The sequence below is a fragment of the Capronia coronata genome (genome assembly GCF_000585585.1).
Source record: "Capronia coronata CBS 617.96 chromosome Unknown acBCG-supercont1.4, whole genome shotgun sequence".
Taxonomy (NCBI): Eukaryota; Fungi; Ascomycota; class Eurotiomycetes; order Chaetothyriales; family Herpotrichiellaceae; genus Capronia; species Capronia coronata.
This window is the reverse complement of record NW_006912896.1, coordinates 1,134,071-1,151,889: the sequence shown is the minus strand read 5'-3', so window position 1 is coordinate 1,151,889 and position 17,819 is coordinate 1,134,071. Positions and strand designations below refer to the sequence as shown.

The window sequence follows — 17,819 nt, the reverse complement described above, 5'->3', positions numbered from 1 at the left end:
TCACGTATCAACGCGTACTAGTGCTACTAGTGCTACTAGTGCCTGCTAAAGTGTGAAGCGTGGCATCCAGATTCTCGGACGTCATCGTCATCTCAGCCTCGTCTCGTGTTCTTCTGCCTGGATTTTATTCTGCATCAAATGGATCACAATATACTTGAATGTTCATAGTACGATGTATCAATGGGCGGCAATCCTTCCCTTGACACCATCCACGCTGGCACTACTTCCTCGATATTCAGTTGAGATGCCAGTATGACATTGATTGTGGCCTCCAGCTATGAGGGAGCTTCAGACAAAATGAGCACCATGTTACAATGAATCCCTTTGATGCTTCAGAACCACAAGCCCAGACCCCTTTCTCTCCATGAACCACTCTGCTGCCTACTGGCTTCAGCTTGCTTGGGCATCACGCTTGCTTGGTTGATTTTGAAGCACCGGCTTCCTTTGCACCGTGGTTTCCATCGTCACTATTGATTTCGTGTGGGCCCTCCTGTCCCTCCAGGACAGCTCCCTGTTCCTCATCGGCATGTCTGTTCGGCCGGCTGTATGTCGCCGAAAACTCGTGGAGGCCATCGTGGAAAATTGCATACGGGAGCTCGCCATGGACCTCGCCGTCGCCGATAAGCAGCTGTTCTTCGTTATATCTTAGAGGGATCCTCAGGACATATTTGATGAACAAACAGATGGCACTGGTCCAGAAGATATTCCAGCCAATGATGAAGAGGAATCCGACAATCTGCACCCAAACTTGACGGCCATTACCATCAATGGCACCGCCGGTTGGCGCCAGGGCAAAGGCCGCGGTGCCTTCACTTGTTGCAAACAAGCCGGTCAAGAAACCGCCGACGATGCCGCCCACCAAATGCGTGTGGAAGTCTCCGACGACATCGTCGCTGAATTCCAGAAACCATCTCTGCTTGCCGAGAATATTCATGGACATCCAGGGAATGGTCCCGGAGCAAAGCCCGATGATGACCGCACCCCAGCCTGCCACAAAGCCTGCCGCCGGCGTGATGGCGACAAGGCCGGTTATAATACCTTGAACAGCCCCGATTACCGCTGGCTTCTTGAAGAAAATCAAGTCCAAGACCGTCCATGTCAACATGCTCATCGCCGTGCAAATGTTGGTATTAAGCACAGCAGCACCTGCATCTGGAGACGCAGTGTATGGGTCACCACCGTTGAAGCCGTTCCAGCCCAGCCAGAGAAGTCCTACACCAGCAAGTGCAAGTAGGACGTTGTTGGGATAGAAATCGGTGCGATCACGAGGGTGCCGCGGCCCAACCCAGTAGGCCATGACGAACCCGGCGGTGCCAGACGAGACATGGATGACATATCCGCCCGAATAGTCCAGAACGCCCATTTGATACAGGAAGCCGCCTCCCCAAATACTGAATGCTCCCACGGTGTAGCTGAGCGTGATCCACAATGGCACAAATGCCATCCAGGCGAGGAAGTTCATCCTTGCTAGGCCAGCACCTGCAATGAGGACCACGGTGATTGCTGCAAAGACGAACTGGAAATACACCATTGTGCTCATGGGATACGCGGCGGTTAACCCGGCGGCGGGCAATACGGCCTGTTTCAATTCATAATTCATCGCGACTGCCGGACCAGGGACCCCGACAAAAGGCAACATCTGCTCGCCGAACGACGCCTTATAGGCCCATACCACCCAGCAGATCAGGACAGCTGCAAAGGCATACAGGACCATGAAGGCGGCGTTGATCGCCCATTTCTTCTTCACCAAGCCGGCGTACATGATCATCAGGCCCGGAACCGACTGCAAGCCCACGAGGGTTGCAGCCGTCAGTTGCCAGGCGTTGTCTCCATTGTTGAGCCACTCCGGTGCGACAAGGTCGTCTGCATTCCAGTTCGGCATTTTGCGGCGGATCGAATCGTCGGCCGGGTGAAGAGGATAACGAACGAGGAGGGGCCTAGGAAGATTCGACGGGACAATTCTGAGGCCGATGGAGTATGGCGCTGCAACTGTACCAGAACAGGGAGACGTGTCGGGCAGCTGAGCGATGGTTCACGTCTCTTAAGAAGCCGGACATCGCGCTCCAAAGACGACATGACCCCTCTCCACGTCCTGAGAGTTGTTTTGGTGCCTACCATGCGGCACGAGTCCGACGGGGATGGAAGCGAAATCATTCCTCGAGCGCGTCACCCTTTGCCAGATCATGTCCTGGATCGGCAGCTCCATGCTGGAAGGGATGCCACGGTCTGCGAACGGCCCAGCCAGGCACCAGGATGTCCGTTGAGCACAGCTTTCGCTAATAATGATAGGCCCGACATGCGTGCCTCCTTGTCAATATAAACGAGGTGACTTCGAAGTTAGGCCATCAAGAAATTGCAAAGAAGGTACATCGACCGCTCCATCAGGCTTGGAGCATGGGGGATATCGCAAAGTCTGGGGAAATGCAACCAATGGTGGAGAAGAAGCTTATCAGTGCTTAGCATGGGTCCAAATGCACCATTCAACCCTGGCAAACTTTGCTAAGCCTTGCCCGGTCAATGCTTGGCCCCTTGACTTGGCTTGTTCGAACCTGGACGTTCAGCATCTTGCTCAACCTACCGGCGCAGGACGACCTCGACCTTATCTCTCCGACGCAAGGGAGGTATCAAGTGAACGGCATGATGTGGCAAGGTCTACACGAAAGCAAGCGAAGAATGGCCCCCAGTGGTCTGATGCCAGGGATCCGTCTGCAACCTACCACCACTCAGCGTGAGCAACAGCAGACACCTGGACGACAAGGGGATGGCGGATTGACATGCGGACGACTTGACAGGGCTTGTCTTATCTCTGCCGCTGTGACAGCAAGTATAATTTCATGTCCTTGACGGTATCTTGCGTTCGCCCGCGTTAGACTCCCGTTCGAGCGGGTTGTCTGCTACAGAGTTCCAGATCCTTGGGCCAAGGAGACCTATCATCAAGAGTGCACACTAGCATGGAGACTCGGCGTGCCCCCCTTGCTTTATCGAGATGCTTCCCACGGACAATGGACGAGGAAGCAGGTTGATACTTGATATATACGTCGATGCGTGTGATGGGTCGATTCTTGACCAAGGTGCAGGACCTGTCGAGCGTCTGTTTAGAGCCACAACGACGTTTGTCGGTATAGTATACAGACGAGCTCCTGAATTAATTCCCCCATCCTCAAGTGTCCAGCGAATTCCATAAAGTAAGTGAAACACCCAGTATCACTGTCGAGTTGTACACGTCTCAAGACATGCTCATCTCGCAGCCAAGCTGACACACCGCGCTGCCTTCCCCTACCACAACCACAATGGCAACGGCGGGCTCCCCAGGCACTTCACTTCACCGCACGTGAATAAATCGAGGGTATTTGTACCAAACTCGCCGAATTTCTTCACAATAGCGCAAAGACCCCCAGATGGCCCAGTGGCCTAGTCGGAACTGGGCGATATTCGATCCAAGTTCACCTGTTCGAGTCCCAATCTCTCCAACCCTGCGAACCCGGGTTAACGCCAACCACCGATCTCATTTCAAACAAAGTCCTGCGAACCCGGGCTGACACCAACCAGCGAACCCCAAACGGAAAAACCCTGCGAACCCGGGTTTCACTTCCCACAACCCTTGTATCATAAAAGATACAAGGCTTGTGGAAAAAGTTTTTGCCGTCTGAGAAGACTACAGCAGTGTCTAATGGTGGCCGTAAGATACCGACAATGTCAAGATCTTCTCATCTATCGCTGCAGTGTATTCACAATACATGGGATCGTGGTGTAGTCTACAAAGCTACGAAGACTCTCCACCACAGGTCGGTCGTCAATGTGGCCATGGCAAGCTTGGATTCGAGTTATACACTCCTTGACAGGTTACAAAAACCAAATACGGGATTGGGTTCTAACTTCATCTACAGTGTTACCTGGAGTTGCATTATTCAGACTTGAATTGTCTGCAAAGGTGTCTTAACGGGCGTGTGCTGACCTATACTAACATATCATTGAAGCCTGACATTACAAATCCTCAAACTATTGCCTAGGCAAGGTATTTGTTAAACCACTCAATACCTTGCTTCGCGGCATCATCCATGGCCTTCTTATCGGCATCACTGCTCCAATCACTGCGCAACGCAAACCCATGAACCTGACTATCATAGATCCTGACTTCAGTGGGAACGCCGTTCTTCTCCAGCGTCTCTTTGATCTGCTCGACGGACTTCAAATCCAGCATGGAATCCTTCTCCCCGACGGCAAGACTGACGGGTTTCACGACCGGAGTCAAATCGGCCGGGATGGATAGTAAGGACGGATGACACGCGTAAACGGCATCCACGCCGCCCTTCTGCCCCTCCTCCCGCTTATGGCCCTGCATAATGGCATAGCGCCCGCCCCAGCAGAACCCGATGGCGCCTATCTTTTGCGTGTCCTCGACACCTCGCACCGCGTCCATGAAGCCGGAAACAATCGGCTCCGAGACCCCTTCGCGGTGTTTGGCCAACCACGGCCCCAGCGTGGCCATCACGTCGACCGTCTCTTTCGCCTTGGCCAGTAGGCCTTCCTGCTCCTTGACCTTCAGCGGCGGCTCGATGCTCTGCAAGAACTCAATCGGCAGGGAGTCGCCCGCGTGCACGTCCGGGATGTAGCAGTAGAACCCGGCTTGGGCGTACTGGTCGGCGAGTAGGCGCACGTTCTTGAATTTCCAGCCGAATATGTCCACTATGAACACGACGCATTTCGCCTTGGACTTGCTCTCCGGTTCGGCGACGTAGGTTGGTAGGCTGCCGATCGTGGTTTCGTGGCCTTGTGGACTTCCGCTGTGCACGGCGCCCGAGAGGCAGCATGCGCCCATGCCGATTTGTGTCGACATTGTGGTGATATAACGGATTCCGATGGTGGTGTCTTGAGAATCCAGCGATGGCAGGACCGGGAGGGGGTTGAGATAAGGAGGGTGTGTGAGATGCAGTGGGACTGAGACTGAAGAGCCGAAACTGAAATGTAAAGAAGCAGTCAAGGGACTTTGTCCTGCGCGGCCTTGCTACTGCTTCAAGTTTGCGGGGTTGGTCTACTAGTACTTCAGTGAAGTGTGATCATGAATAAACTCGCAACTTGAACTGGGTAGAAAGGTACAGGTATAGGTACTTTTCTCATGTTCAGACCTTAAGGTACCTTACCTACTAGTACCTCCTTCACTCCTACCTACTAGTAACTACCTTACCTGCCTAAGGTCCTGTCCTAGTAGATCTATGACTTCACCCCTTCTGAAGCCATACTAACTGCTGGCTAGTACGTCGACGACGATTGGCTCAGCGGCTGAAAGGGGACTCGGAGTTGGAGTTGTTCGTCGATCCTTGACTCCGCGATAAGATCAAACTTACCTAGGTACCTTAGGTAAGGTATTTATCGGGACATCACTGCATGCGGGGTCATTGATGTCTATTGACCTTTCCGTATCAGTGTTAGCGTGCGATAGCGATCAACCCTGCTTGCCATATTGAGTCTAGTGGATTCTACGTCATAGTCCGGGGAAGAAATACAGAAACATTCACGTATGGGAATTTACATCTACACGTCAATTCAAACATATCTCACGTGTGCTTCTAGTTATAGGTTATCAGTTGACTGGATTTGCTAACTGGATTCTCTACACGAAGAGCTCAAGGCTGGCATGTCTCGATAGCAGTCAAAGAGATCGTCCACAGTGGCCTTCTTATCTCCTTGGATAGATGCATCTAGGCATACAGCCTGCATTGAGGTGAACTCCCTTTCGTGGGTAGATGATGGTGCAATCTGATATGCGATCCGTCTGTAGCTATGGGGTGCCACACCCGAGCAGACCTCGCTGTAGATGGCCGGAGAGTCGCTGCAAGAGAATGCTCTCGTGAAGCATTTCAGTTTTCCTCACCATATCATGTTGCTACCACGATGGATCCGATGTATCGGTGACTCCTGAGACCATTGTTGCGTGTGGAAGCCACGATAGCATCACCCTGTAAGCCTCAGGCCACCCGGGTCGTCTGCTGAACGAAAACTGTCCTCAAGACACTTCGTCCTCTTCTGCTCTCAGGATATTCACAAATCCATCCATATGGCATCGAGCAGTTCTAATTAACTTTGCGCTGTGTACTTCACCATACTCGATAGAGGCTCCCACTTCCAGCGTTCCCGAAGGATGACTGATCACCGTATTGGAGGGATGCAGGTGCCTGGACAGCTTTGCCGGAATAGTGCCATGCATTTTGCAAGCCACCCCCAAATTCAGGGCGAGTGTCACGGGAACGGCCTTGTGGGCTTGCTCCATGGACAGAGCCTGGCAAGCAAGGTCCCCACCGTCCTCAGTAGTGGTTGGGAAAAGCAGGACGATCTTGGGTATGCTGCTGATGTTGGGATCCAGACCCATCATCTCCGCGCCCGTTCTGCGGATCGTCTCGAGCTTGTCCAGTAGTGCCTGATCGACGTTAAGTTCCTCAGGCGAGGCATTTGCCCGCCAACCAATCTCACTCCCATCGACGAAAATTCCAGGGTTACTGACGTCGATAAGTGACGCCTGAATGACATGATTTCCGACTTCAATCTCATCAATTGGGTTGCCTGTCGGCAGTGCAGTTCCGGTCTTGGAGCCCGATGGGTCAAGGAATGATAGAGTAATGGTCGACCCTGTCCCGGGGACACCGTCGATGGAACAGTTTCCTAGTTCGAGGTATTGCCAGTGCCCGTTGACTCGACATGCTTGGAAATCGGACTGGATGATTTTGTCTGTATTTGTGTTCCTCATTCTCAGGGTAATGCACTCACTCTCGAGAACGGCGTGCGGTTGACTCTCGCTGCCTGGAATCTTCTCATAGAGGCCGGCATAGAGCGCAAAAGGGCCAACTGCAGCAGTCAGATTGCCACAATTACCAGCCATATCGAGCCTTCCATCATTGATGCCTATCTGGAAGAAGGTGTAATCGATATCAGCATCTGGTTGGTTTGAGGGACCAACCACCATCGCTTTACTGAGGGACGATATGCCCCCTCCCATCCCATTTAGCTGTCTACCGTATGGGTCCGGTGATCCCATGATCGTGGCAAAGAACGCTTCCATTCTTCTAAACTGAGCAGTGCCAGACTGAACATTTGAGGCGAGACTGGTCTGAAGCCAATCAGGCAGGTCTGAAAGCGTGAGGAAGATGCCCTTGGAGGTACCACCACGCCAGAAGGACGCTCGCACGGCGTGAGGGAGCAGAGAAGATGACGATGACATGGTTCTCATTCTCCTGGCACCTAGGTGACCGCTCAGGCGTAGAAGGTTTAGGCAGACATGATTTGTGCTCTGCAGGTGTCCCAGCGTGGAGGGTCTTGGGCAGCGCGGTCGGAAAAGCATTGTCTGAGATGGCACAGCGTCGAGGCAGCAGTCAACGACCCAACAGCCATCAAGCTGGGCGTAACGCTACATGTGTCATCGGCATAGATGACCGGCTCCTTTGATCATCCCTAGAACAACAGAAAACACTTGAGACGGGTTGCTTTGCATTGCACAAACCTGAGGTCGATCGATTGTTGTACTTGTGGTGAGGCCATCCAATCACAACGCCGTAATTGAATTCAGACTTCATCGATCAACTGCGCAACATCACACTCGTCCACCAGGTGAAGGATACCTAGGTAGTTATACGATATCACATCCCTCTCTCGGCCTGCTTCCGTTCTCTTTTCTACTGAACTCTCCAGGATGGGCTCTTTAGGGTCGCCCAGTCCACCCCAATTCCTTGTCATCGGCGCCGGGTCTCGAGGACACGCATATGCCCGCGCAGTCGAAGCCTCTACGTCGGGCACAGTTGCCGCCATAGCAGAGATCGATGCGTTCAAACGGCAAGAATTCGGCAAGAGATACATATGGGGCAGAGACGGACAGCCTACAGAGCATCAATCTTTCGCTGGATGGCAAGAGTGGGTTGAGTGGGAGACACGCAGAAGACACAATGCAGACAAGCCCGGAGGGATCCAGCCTGGCTATCTTCCTCTCACCGGAGTCTTCATTTGCACTTTGGACGAGACTCATGCGCCCATCATCCGCGCGATCGCCCCTCTGAACCTCCATATCCTTTGTGAGAAGCCGTTGGCGCTGTCCCTGTCAGACTGCGTGTCCATCTCCTCGTCTCTTTCAAGATACCCTCCGAAAGTGGTCTCAATTGGCCATGTGCTTCGGTATTCGCCGCACAATATCATCCTTCGCCAATTTTTGACCGCCGAACAGGTCATTGGCGAAGTCATTTCTGTCGAACATACCGAACCCATCGGCTGGTGGCATTTCGCTCATTCGTATGTCCGGGGAAACTGGCGACGGTCGACCCCGGAAGGTATCGGTTCGTTGTTGACCAAGTCCTGTCACGACATTGATTTCCTCATGTGGCTCCTCTGCTCACCGAGCCCACTCACTGGCAGCAAACCGCATCTGCCGTCGACTATATCAAGTACAGGGGCCGTGACACATTTCCGGCGCGCAAGGAAACCAAAAGCCGCGGGCCCGGAGACGACGAATTGCTTGTCTTGTCCCGCCGAACCCGACTGCATCTACTCGGCCAAGAAGATCTACCGGGACCGATGGCTACGAAAAGAGCGGGACACGGGCTGGCCACTGAAGATTGTGGTGCCGGAAATAGAGGACATCGTCGCCGCCAAAGGTTGGGACGCTGCCGAAGAGAGACTGATGGAGAAGCTCGGCGAAGACTACGTGAAAGGGAAGACGCCGGATGACATGATTGCTAGTAGGGGCTGGTATGGCCGCTGTGTCTATGAAACGGATAACGATGTTGTCGACAACCAGACGGTCACTTTGGAATGGGACGACGACCCTGTTCCTGGATATGAACTCGGTCGTGGGCCGAAGAGAGCCCTGTTCCACATGACCTATCCCACTCAAGCACAATGCGAACGTCGCGGTAGGATTTACGGGAGTCTGGGCGAAATCACCTACGATTCCCACACCATCACCGTGCACGCCTTTGCGAGCGGGGAAACGACCGTCCACGAGATCCCCAAGCAGGCGCCGGAAGTCGAAAAGAGCCATGGCGGCGGCGACTGGGGTCTCGCCGGCGCATTCGTCCGCGCCGTTCAGCATGTAGATGATGGCACGATGAGTGTTGCGCAGGCACAACGAGAGCTGGTTGGTTGTGACCTGGAAGAGATCATTCTCAGCCATGCCGTTGTTTTTGCCGCTGAAGAGGCACGCAGAGACAAGAAGGTCGTCGACTGGGCCGAGTGGTGGAGAACCAACAGTGGGCAGATGGTCGAGTGAGATATCGTCAATACGCAGACTCTATCGGTCCTGTTCTGTTTCATCCATCTGTCTACGATGGCGATGGCGATGGCGATGGCGATGACGATCAAGTGTGACGGCGTTACGAATGTTACGATTTCATGATTGACGACTCAGGATGAGAAATCCCCTGCGGCTTCAAATACATATACCAAATACACCAGAAACGGGTAATTACAAACCCGAAGAATGAATGTCTGGTCTTACATCAACCAACTATCTCCTGATGCTTCCTGTTCTCCTCTACCACATCGTCTGCACATCCTCCGAACATATTTTGTTTTATTCGACAGGCATGCTCTTTTCTGCACCGGTTACCGTGGAGGACCACTCACATTCCAACCGGCAATAGGTTTCCCAATCTGGACTGGACAACAAAGCCATGAAGTAAGCACGCCCATCCTCGACAAGGCGAGATGTTATCGCTATCGCTGGCCTTGTCGAATGATGCTTGCTTCCTCTCATGTCGCCGTTCCTGGTGTGAGATCAGATCGCTCGGTCTCGTCCATCACATCTTTCGCGCGGGTCGATTGATACTCGACACTCGACACTCGACACTCGACACTCGACACCAGCCACACCAATGTCTCTCCATCAACCCTCAACACGGCCGTTCCTGCTCGTCGTTGTTCTCGGTACGTCCACGTCCACATCAGCCCGTGACTTATTCACAGCGAAACCCATCAACGGCACGTATTTTTGTCCTCATTCTCATCCTCATCATCAACACACTCGCAGTCCCAAAACACATCCCAATCCGAATCCCTACCCAATCCCAAGTCTCTCCCCTGGCCCGAACAAATACTGTCTGCACTGCAAAGGAGAAGGGAACCCAATACAAATCACACTTCCATCGTCAAGGTATATACTATACTAACGTAAGATATCCATCTGGCATTACAGCGACTCTCACTCTTGCCACCGCCATCCCACATCCTCCATTCATCCCATCACCCACCGACCCAACCGGTTCGCAATACTGGCACTCCGCCCATCCAGCAGACGGACCTAGTCCCACTACTACCGCTCCCACCTCAAGTTCCAGCATCAACAACACCGGCCTAGGTACTGACAGCACCGACTGGTCATCCTCATCCTCAGATCCAGACACAACACTGCCAATAACGCTCCCCTCGAATTTCAACACAGTGCGCATCGCCCACGCCGTGTTCGCGTCGAGTGCGTTCCTGGTCTTCTTCCCTCTCGGCGGGATCTTGATCCGCATCTGCCACCCTCACCCTTGCATTGTGTGGATCCATGCGGCGATTCAGACGTTCGCGTACGTCGTCTTTGTCGTGGCTGCGGGGTTGGGGGTGTGGATGGCGAAGAAAGTGGATTGTGTAAGTGAGAATGAATCCTGGATTCTGCTCGATCGATGCCCGATACGATGTTCCTCTTTTAATTTTTGACCTTTTGACATTTTTGCGTTTGTGTTGCGTTGCGATAACACGTCGACGTGAGAGCACTGTTTCGCTTTGCAAGGTGTTGTCGTCGTATCTTCATGCCAGAAACGAATTGGAGATTCTTGGATGTGTCAGCATTTCCTGGTCTCATGTCAGTCAATGCTTCTTCAGGAACCACTGGATCTCCAGCCAGTTTCTGCACGATGGTATACAATAGCAGACAGATGTTCTGCACAAACCCGACACGACACAACCTGAGCAGAATGGCAAAGCTGGATTCAGCACACATTGGACTTGTCGAATACGTTGGTCTGGTGCAGGATACTTGGACTTGATACTTGATTCTTGATTCTTACTCCCCTGTTTTCTCATCCCGAGTCCCTAACATTTGTGTTGATGTCTGATATTGATGAGTCAAGTCATTCATTGCCCAAACATGTACTCAACGTGACTCTTGACATCCTTTCATCCTCTTCCCTCTGACAAGCTTGGTCCTTGACCCTTTGACATCCCTAATGTTTGGGTATCTGAGAACCAAGTTCGGGTCCAACATCACATCGCATATCACATATCCCTTTTCCCTATCCCATTATCCTTTTTCCACATCCCCTATCCCTTATCCCTATCACATATAGCTATCACATATCCCCCTTTCCCTCCTCCCTCTCATCAGTACACTCCTTCAAATCAAATCAAACCAATTCAAACTCAACTAACCATATCTCTCCTCTTCGAAAAAACCAGTTCCCGACATCCCACACCATCATCGGCCTCGTACTGCTCTCCCTCATCGCCCTAGTCCAGCCGACAACCCAATTCCTCCACCACCGCCTCCACCCACACCACCCCCGCCTCGCCGTCTACCTGGCCCACACACATCTCTGGCTCGGCCGGGTCCTGGTGACGCTCGGCATCATCAATGGCGGGCTAGGGTTTCAACTTGCCTCGACCTCTCCTGGGGTGGCGTGGTCGAGGGCGCCGAAGGTCGCGTATGGAGTTGTGGCGACGTTGGTGTGGATTGTCTATGTGGCTGTTTTGGCCGTTTGGGTGGAATTGGGGAGGGGAGAGTCTTGGTCGAGACAGATACTACTTGAGGATAGGAATGGGGATTCGGATTCAAGGCGGAGCCAGAGGGGGGGTCAGAGACAGACTCAGAGTCTGAGACTGAGACAGGGAAGTATTGGTGTGGAAGGCGATATTGAGTTGGATAGACTTGGTGATGACACTGGGTCAGAGTGTGGGAATGGTGCTGGTGCTGGTGCTGGAGCAAGGACAACAGAAGGAAAATGGGAAATGGGAAAGAAAGGAATGGCAGTGGCAGTGGCAGTAAGACCATCCCCTTAGCAACGAGATATACATTTGGATATATATAGTCGCGAGGAGCAGTGATTACGGGCTTGATATCCATTCTTGTACGAGGTTTTCACCTGGCTCGTTTCATTCCATTCCATTCCGATCAGCGAGAGACCGAAGACATGAGAGAGGGGACGAGGAGGAAGACGAAAGACATAAAGTACTCTTTCTTCTTTCTGCATTTATTTTATTCTTATTCTACCCACCCATCCTATTTGCATCGCTAACCGAAACGCGAAACATCCCATACACCTTCAAGTCCACCGTAACTGCTGCCAAACACAGCGAATCAACCTAACGAGGACAACTGCAACTGCACCGAGGGTAAGTAGCAAGTTTACCACGCAGTAATATCTCTCAATGCACAGGCATCACCACGTCAAAGGCACCAGTACCAATATTACCTCTCCGTCCAGCCACGATTCTGGCACTTGGACCCAACAGCGGATCGCTTTCGCCAAACAAGACGGCATCCTTGAGGAATCCCATGACGGTCTCGAAACTCATCTTGGCGAGGATGCTGCCTCCTTCTCGGACCAGCCCGTGGCGACTGAAGGGCTGGTAGGAGCCGGAATTGGTCATGGCGTCGGCGATCAGATTCAGATGTCGCGTGTCGACCGTGATGCCGTGGCCCTTGAAGACGCCGTCGATTTCCTTGATGATGGTCATGCGCGCGGCCTCGACCCCGTACAGCTTGAGCATGTCGTGCACCGAGTTGGTGTACAGCGAGTGCGGATAGATTTGGTCCTGGTAGTCGCGCATGGCGAGGAGGTTGACGCCTTCGGTGGTGATGACCGGCTCTTTGGCCGACTCTTCCTCCCCGGTCTCCTGGTTGATCTGCTTGACGGGCTTGCCGTCGGGGCCGTGGACCTCTTCCATAAAGAGTGTACACACGCCGAGGCCGGGGATGGATTGGATGACCGCGGCATGAACGCATTTCTCCAGGATCGGCAGGAGCAGCAGCTTGGGCGTGTTGGAGTCGTAGCTGAGCACGATACGGCAGGACTTGCCTGCGTTGCGGGCAAAGTTGAATCGTTTGAGGTGTGGCAGGTCGGCCTTGAGTCGGGTCTGTCGAGCTTCTTCTTCAGAGTCCATGTCTTCAGCCTCGTCGGTCTCCTCGGCGTCATCGTCGTCGGGATCTTGTTCACGCAGTGTTTGCGGCACTTTCGAGATCCGTCGCGACTTGCTCGGTTTCTTTGTAGGCGTCTCTTGCTCCTCGTCTGTGCTCATGGCTTCGTCGCCGGATTCGTTGGCAATGCCCTTCTCGTCGTCGTCAGGTTCGTCGTATGTGTCTTCCCGTCTACGTTGTGCGGCCGCGTCCTTTGCATCATCTGGGTCGGCATCTTCGTCGATGTCGTCCTCGCCGCCTTCTCTGTCTGTGGTCCGTGTTCGAGTCGGTCGGGCCTCTTCGACCACACCGACGGAAATACCAACAGCGGGGACGGCGGCAGTGGTTTCGGACAGAGAAGCCTCTCGAGCCTTCTTCTTGAACTCGTCTTTGATCATCTTGTCGAGTCGGGGCAAGAATCGCTTCTCGAAACATCGCTGAACGTCGGCACGTTGGATCGCATATTCCTCCTCGTACTCTGCCGGATCGTACAGGTCAATCCGAATGTCGAAGATCTTCTCATGCTCATAACCAGCACCACCACCCGCTCGTTCGGTCACCGAGAGCTTGTTGATGACATGCGCCAGTGAGAGACGGCTGATACTCTTCGCAAACCGCTCACCCTCCGCTTGGGTCAGCTCCTCAATGGGCTTCAAAGTCATCGTTGGGGTCATGATTTTGGCGCTGGCAGTCATGATGATCTCCCGCAACCGCGGAATACCCAGGGTGACGTTCTTGGCTGAATGGCCCGCCAAATGGAAAGTATTCAGTGTCATCTGAGTGGACGGCTCTCCTACCGACTGGGCGGCCACAACGCCAACAGCCTCACCAGCGTCCACAATGGACTTCATGTACTTCAGATCCATGATCGACTGGAACGTCTTCTTCGAGATGATGCCACCAGGGTTCGTCTTCTTGTCTCGGATCAGCTTGTGAGGGTTCTCTTTCACATAGGCGTTGACAGCTGCGGCGAAGGATTCTGAGGTGCTGCCAAAGTGGCTTGCGGGGGTGAACAAAGCCGTCAGGGGGTCCTTAGCCTTCCCTTTCTTGATGGATTTGAAGATGTCCTTCTGTTCGTCCGCTAGATCCAGATCTGGCTTCTTGATCTTTTCAAGCACCTCTTCCGCTTTCATCAAGGTGGCTACCGATTGCTGGTTTTCAGCGAGGAATGTAAACTCCTTGAGATGCTTTTGTTTCGTGACTTCAAGCCCGTCTTCTCCATAGAGAAACTGGATGACGTTGCCATTCGAGCTTTCTCGCACAGATGTATCGTATTCGGTACGAAGTCCTTCGAGACCCTTGACAATGCAGCGCTGCAGGTAGCCGGATTTGGACGTCTTGACTGCCGTATCGATCAACCCTTCTCGACCGGACATTGCGTGGAAGAAGTATTCTTGAGGTCTGATGCCGGTCAAGAATCGCCCGCACACGTATCCACCAGCCACAGGATCGGTCTCGTATGCGCGGAAAGAGGGCAGAGTCTTGCCACTGACCATGACAGGCACTCTTCGACCTTCCAGCACCTGTTGACCCAGATTGCAGGAAATCAAGTTTGCATTGACGCTGGATCCTTTAGCACCGGAGATGGTCATGGCCTGCATCTGGTTGCGTGGGAATGGCTTTCGAAGACCCTTGGGCAGACAGAACTTGGACACATTGTCAGTGATGGACTTGACTTTGGCCTTGTAAAGCTGATCCAGGCCGTTGAGCTGATCGTCGTTACGGACGACATTTTCCAGACGACTGATGAGATCGGGGTCTTGTTCGTCGATTCCGTCCGCCTTCAGCGTGACGTACTCGGCAGAGACTTCAAACCCAATTTGCTTAGCTCTGGTGAGCTCTTCTCGTCGTTTGCGGTCGCCTTCAGGGGTCAAGTAGAGATCATCCATTCCGCAAGTCCAAGCCCGCTCATTAAGGTATCGTGTAAGCAGGCGACCGAGTATACTCAGCAGCTTACCGGCAGTGATGTGGCCGTAGATCTCGTGGACGGAGTGAATGAGGCCTCCAGCACTCGGTCCCAGTTGGTTTTTATCGAGGATACCCGACAAATGCTCTCCGTCTCTGAATATCACCACCTGTTCAGTGTCGCGGAAGACAATGCTGTCTTTAGTCACGGTCCATTTTTCCGGGTCGTTGGATGTCTTTTCACCCCATTGCTCGGCCGAGGTGGAAGATTTACTGGACAAGTTGAGACCATGGAATCGGTCAGGGGTGATGTTCTTCAGAACAGTCGTAATGACCTGTTTTCCAGTCCACAACATTCTCGGTTTCAGAACGGCAGGCTCTACCATTTGGATCTTCTCGTAGACGGTGTTGTAATCCTCCGGCCTGAGACAACTGTATAGCAACTGCTGATATTGGTCTCGGTCGAAGAAAATATCCCGACTTGTAAACTGAACGCCCATGGAGATATGATCCTGAATCAAACCTCGCAGCGGCTTTCCTGCAGTGGCAGAGAGATACTGGTGATCAGTGTCGGCAATCTGCAGCGCTTCTGTCCGTGCAAGCTCATTCTGTGGAAAATGCATGTTCATCTCGTCACCGTCGAAATCGGCATTGTAGGTGTTACAATTGGCGTAGTGCATGCGAATGGTTTTCTGGTTCGTCAGCACACGGGCTCGGTGACCCATCATGGAGGGTTTGTGCAATGTGGGTTGTCGATTCATGACGACCACATCCCCTGTCTGCAGGTGCCGGTAGACTTTCTTTCCGGTATCACCCTTTGCGCCAGGAACCGTAGAAGTCATGAGTTGCTTCGCCAAAGCCTTGCGTTGCTCGAGTGTCTTGCGCTTCAGGCTGAGGACCATGCCATTCTCGTTCTCAATTGCAGCGGCGCCAGGGTATTTGTCCATACCGTTGATCACCGCCTTGCTCAGCTCCTCGAAGTTATGACTCGTGACTGGCTCCGGGTAGGTAAGCTTCTTTGCGAAGACAAGGGGCACGCCGATCTCGTTCGTCTCGATGTTGGGGTCGGGAGAAATGACACTTCGTGCAGCAAAGTTCACCCGCTTTCCCATCATATGCATCCGGAACAGGCCTTCCTTTTTCTCCAACACCTGTTTGATACCTTGGTCCGTGGGCTTGCCAGAAGCTGGCGGGGGTGAATCTATCAGGGCATTGACCGTCTCTTGTAGAACGATCGCAGCCTGAATGCTGTCGTTCAGGGTGCGAGGGCGCACCGAGTCGTCGGTTTTGGCTCTCTTCATGTCGCGAAGAATACCTCGGACGTCGTTCGCAGCTTTGATGATCTTGTTCAGAACACCGTTGGCCTGTGCTTCGAGCATCTGATCAGGTCCCTGCCTGGCGAGAGGGCGGAAACGGTTCGGGGGGACAAGGACGGCGGTCATGAAAAACATGTCTGGCGAGACCGACGAGTGCTTGCGACCTGGATGAGAGGCGTACATGAGACTGAGCACTTCCTGCTCCCGGTCGAACAAGAGAGTCAACGCCGCGTGCACCTCGTTGGACGTCATGTATGACTGCACGTCATCTTCGTCCTCCAACTCGGCGTTCTTCGACTGCGCAGCCGTCTCCAACGCGTTTCGCATCGCAATCTCTTCCTCGGCGCCGTGCGCTTCTGAAGCCTCGGCGTCGGCAGCATCAGACATGGCAACATCTTCATCGTGCACCCCGTTGCTCAAGGGTTTCTTGATCTTCACTTCCTCTTTCTGCGCCCTTTCCGACTGGAGGAAGATCAGCGGATTCGGGGCTTTCCTTCCCATCACACGCATTTCTTCCTTCAACCTCAACGCCAATGGTTTCTTGAAGATCTTGACATTTCGATCCTTTCGGTACGTATGGGCAGCGCCGCCACAGTTCGCACACTTCTTCAAGTGAGGCACCTCTTTAAGAAAATCCGCGATGACGGCCTTGCGACCGGCGATTGCCACGGGATTTCGAATTAAGGCCTGCGAGTCGATCAGGCCCTTCCTGCGTGCTCTTTTGATTGCCTTGTTCGTGGCTTTGGTTCGGCGGTCGATCAGATCGTCAATCTCCTCCTCGTCGTCGTTCTCCAGTATGTCTTCGACAATGTGGTCCGTCTTTGGCCTCTTGACCTTCTTCCCACCTAGATGCATGGCCTTGATGTTCTGGTGTTCTTCCACGAGCCCATATTGCAGTAGTCGTAGAGCGCAGACGGTCTGATTGATGTAGTTGGGCGCTGCCTTGAAGCGGTGACAGTATGCGCATTTGGCGCGTAAAAGCCGTAGAGTCGAGTCGATATACTGAGGATGGTAGCAAGGCACGGGAAGCTCAATGTGTCCGCAATGGCCGGCACAATGGATGGCATTCATGCGACAAGTGGAACAGCTGTAACAAGCGTTAGTCAAATACAATCTGCCATGCGAGCCTCCTTGATTCTTACTTCGAGTCCAATGCCTGTATGGCCCCCAGAGCCAGGTCGTGGACACCACCTGGTATAGGGCCAAACATGGAATCCAGGGCTGGAGTGACATGAATCTGTTTGACCGAGATCTTTCTGATCTCGTCGGAGGGCAGGCGAGAAAAGGCCAGGCCGCCGGTGGCCGACGACAAGGGCTTGTTGTTTCCTGCCATTGCACTCCACGATGCCACAGCCAAGCAGCCGAGAGAGATTCGACTGCAGTAAAGACTCGGGAAAGAGTAAGAAGAATGGACCGCAACTCGAACCGTCGACAACTTTTTTTCCGGCCTGCGGGGATTTCAACTT

The 17,819-nt window shown here is 53.2% G+C and overlaps 6 protein-coding genes across 6 annotated transcripts; 2 read left to right on the top strand and 4 right to left on the bottom strand.

Moving 5' to 3' along the window:
* Nucleotides 1–406: 406 nt before the first annotated feature.
* Nucleotides 407–1,882, bottom strand: A1O1_04966 (amt family ammonium transporter; the record flags this gene model as incomplete). Its single annotated transcript, XM_007725855.1, has 1 exon — nucleotides 407–1,882. One exon carries the CDS (start codon nucleotides 1,880–1,882, stop codon nucleotides 407–409), a length of 1,476 nt encoding a protein of 491 aa, XP_007724045.1.
* A 2,124-nt stretch (nucleotides 1,883–4,006) lies between these two features.
* A1O1_04965 (uncharacterized protein) lies at nucleotides 4,007–4,837 on the bottom strand (the record flags this gene model as incomplete). Its single annotated transcript, XM_007725854.1, has 1 exon — nucleotides 4,007–4,837. The coding sequence occupies one exon, from the start codon at nucleotides 4,835–4,837 to the stop codon at nucleotides 4,007–4,009; it is 831 nt and encodes a 276-aa protein (XP_007724044.1).
* A 1,167-nt stretch (nucleotides 4,838–6,004) lies between these two features.
* Nucleotides 6,005–7,213, bottom strand: A1O1_04964 (uncharacterized protein; the record flags this gene model as incomplete). The annotated part of the gene is made up of 1 exon (XM_007725853.1): nucleotides 6,005–7,213. The coding sequence occupies one exon, from the start codon at nucleotides 7,211–7,213 to the stop codon at nucleotides 6,005–6,007; it is 1,209 nt and encodes a 402-aa protein (XP_007724043.1).
* A 468-nt stretch (nucleotides 7,214–7,681) lies between these two features.
* A1O1_04963 (uncharacterized protein) lies at nucleotides 7,682–9,247 on the top strand (the record flags this gene model as incomplete). The annotated part of the gene is made up of 1 exon (XM_007725852.1): nucleotides 7,682–9,247. The coding sequence occupies one exon, from the start codon at nucleotides 7,682–7,684 to the stop codon at nucleotides 9,245–9,247; it is 1,566 nt and encodes a 521-aa protein (XP_007724042.1).
* Nucleotides 9,248–10,137: 890 nt separating this feature from the next.
* A1O1_04962 (uncharacterized protein) lies at nucleotides 10,138–11,751 on the top strand (the record flags this gene model as incomplete). The annotated part of the gene is made up of 2 exons (XM_007725851.1): nucleotides 10,138–10,608; nucleotides 11,416–11,751. Coding segments are annotated over 2 exons (807 nt in total), but the record flags the coding sequence as incomplete, so codon positions are not given.
* A 630-nt stretch (nucleotides 11,752–12,381) lies between these two features.
* A1O1_04961 (DNA-directed RNA polymerase I subunit RPA1) lies at nucleotides 12,382–17,686 on the bottom strand (the record flags this gene model as incomplete). The annotated part of the gene is made up of 2 exons (XM_007725850.1): nucleotides 12,382–17,440; nucleotides 17,496–17,686. The coding sequence occupies 2 exons, from the start codon at nucleotides 17,684–17,686 to the stop codon at nucleotides 12,382–12,384; spliced, it is 5,250 nt and encodes a 1,749-aa protein (XP_007724040.1).
* Between the last annotated feature and the right edge of the window lie 133 nt (nucleotides 17,687–17,819).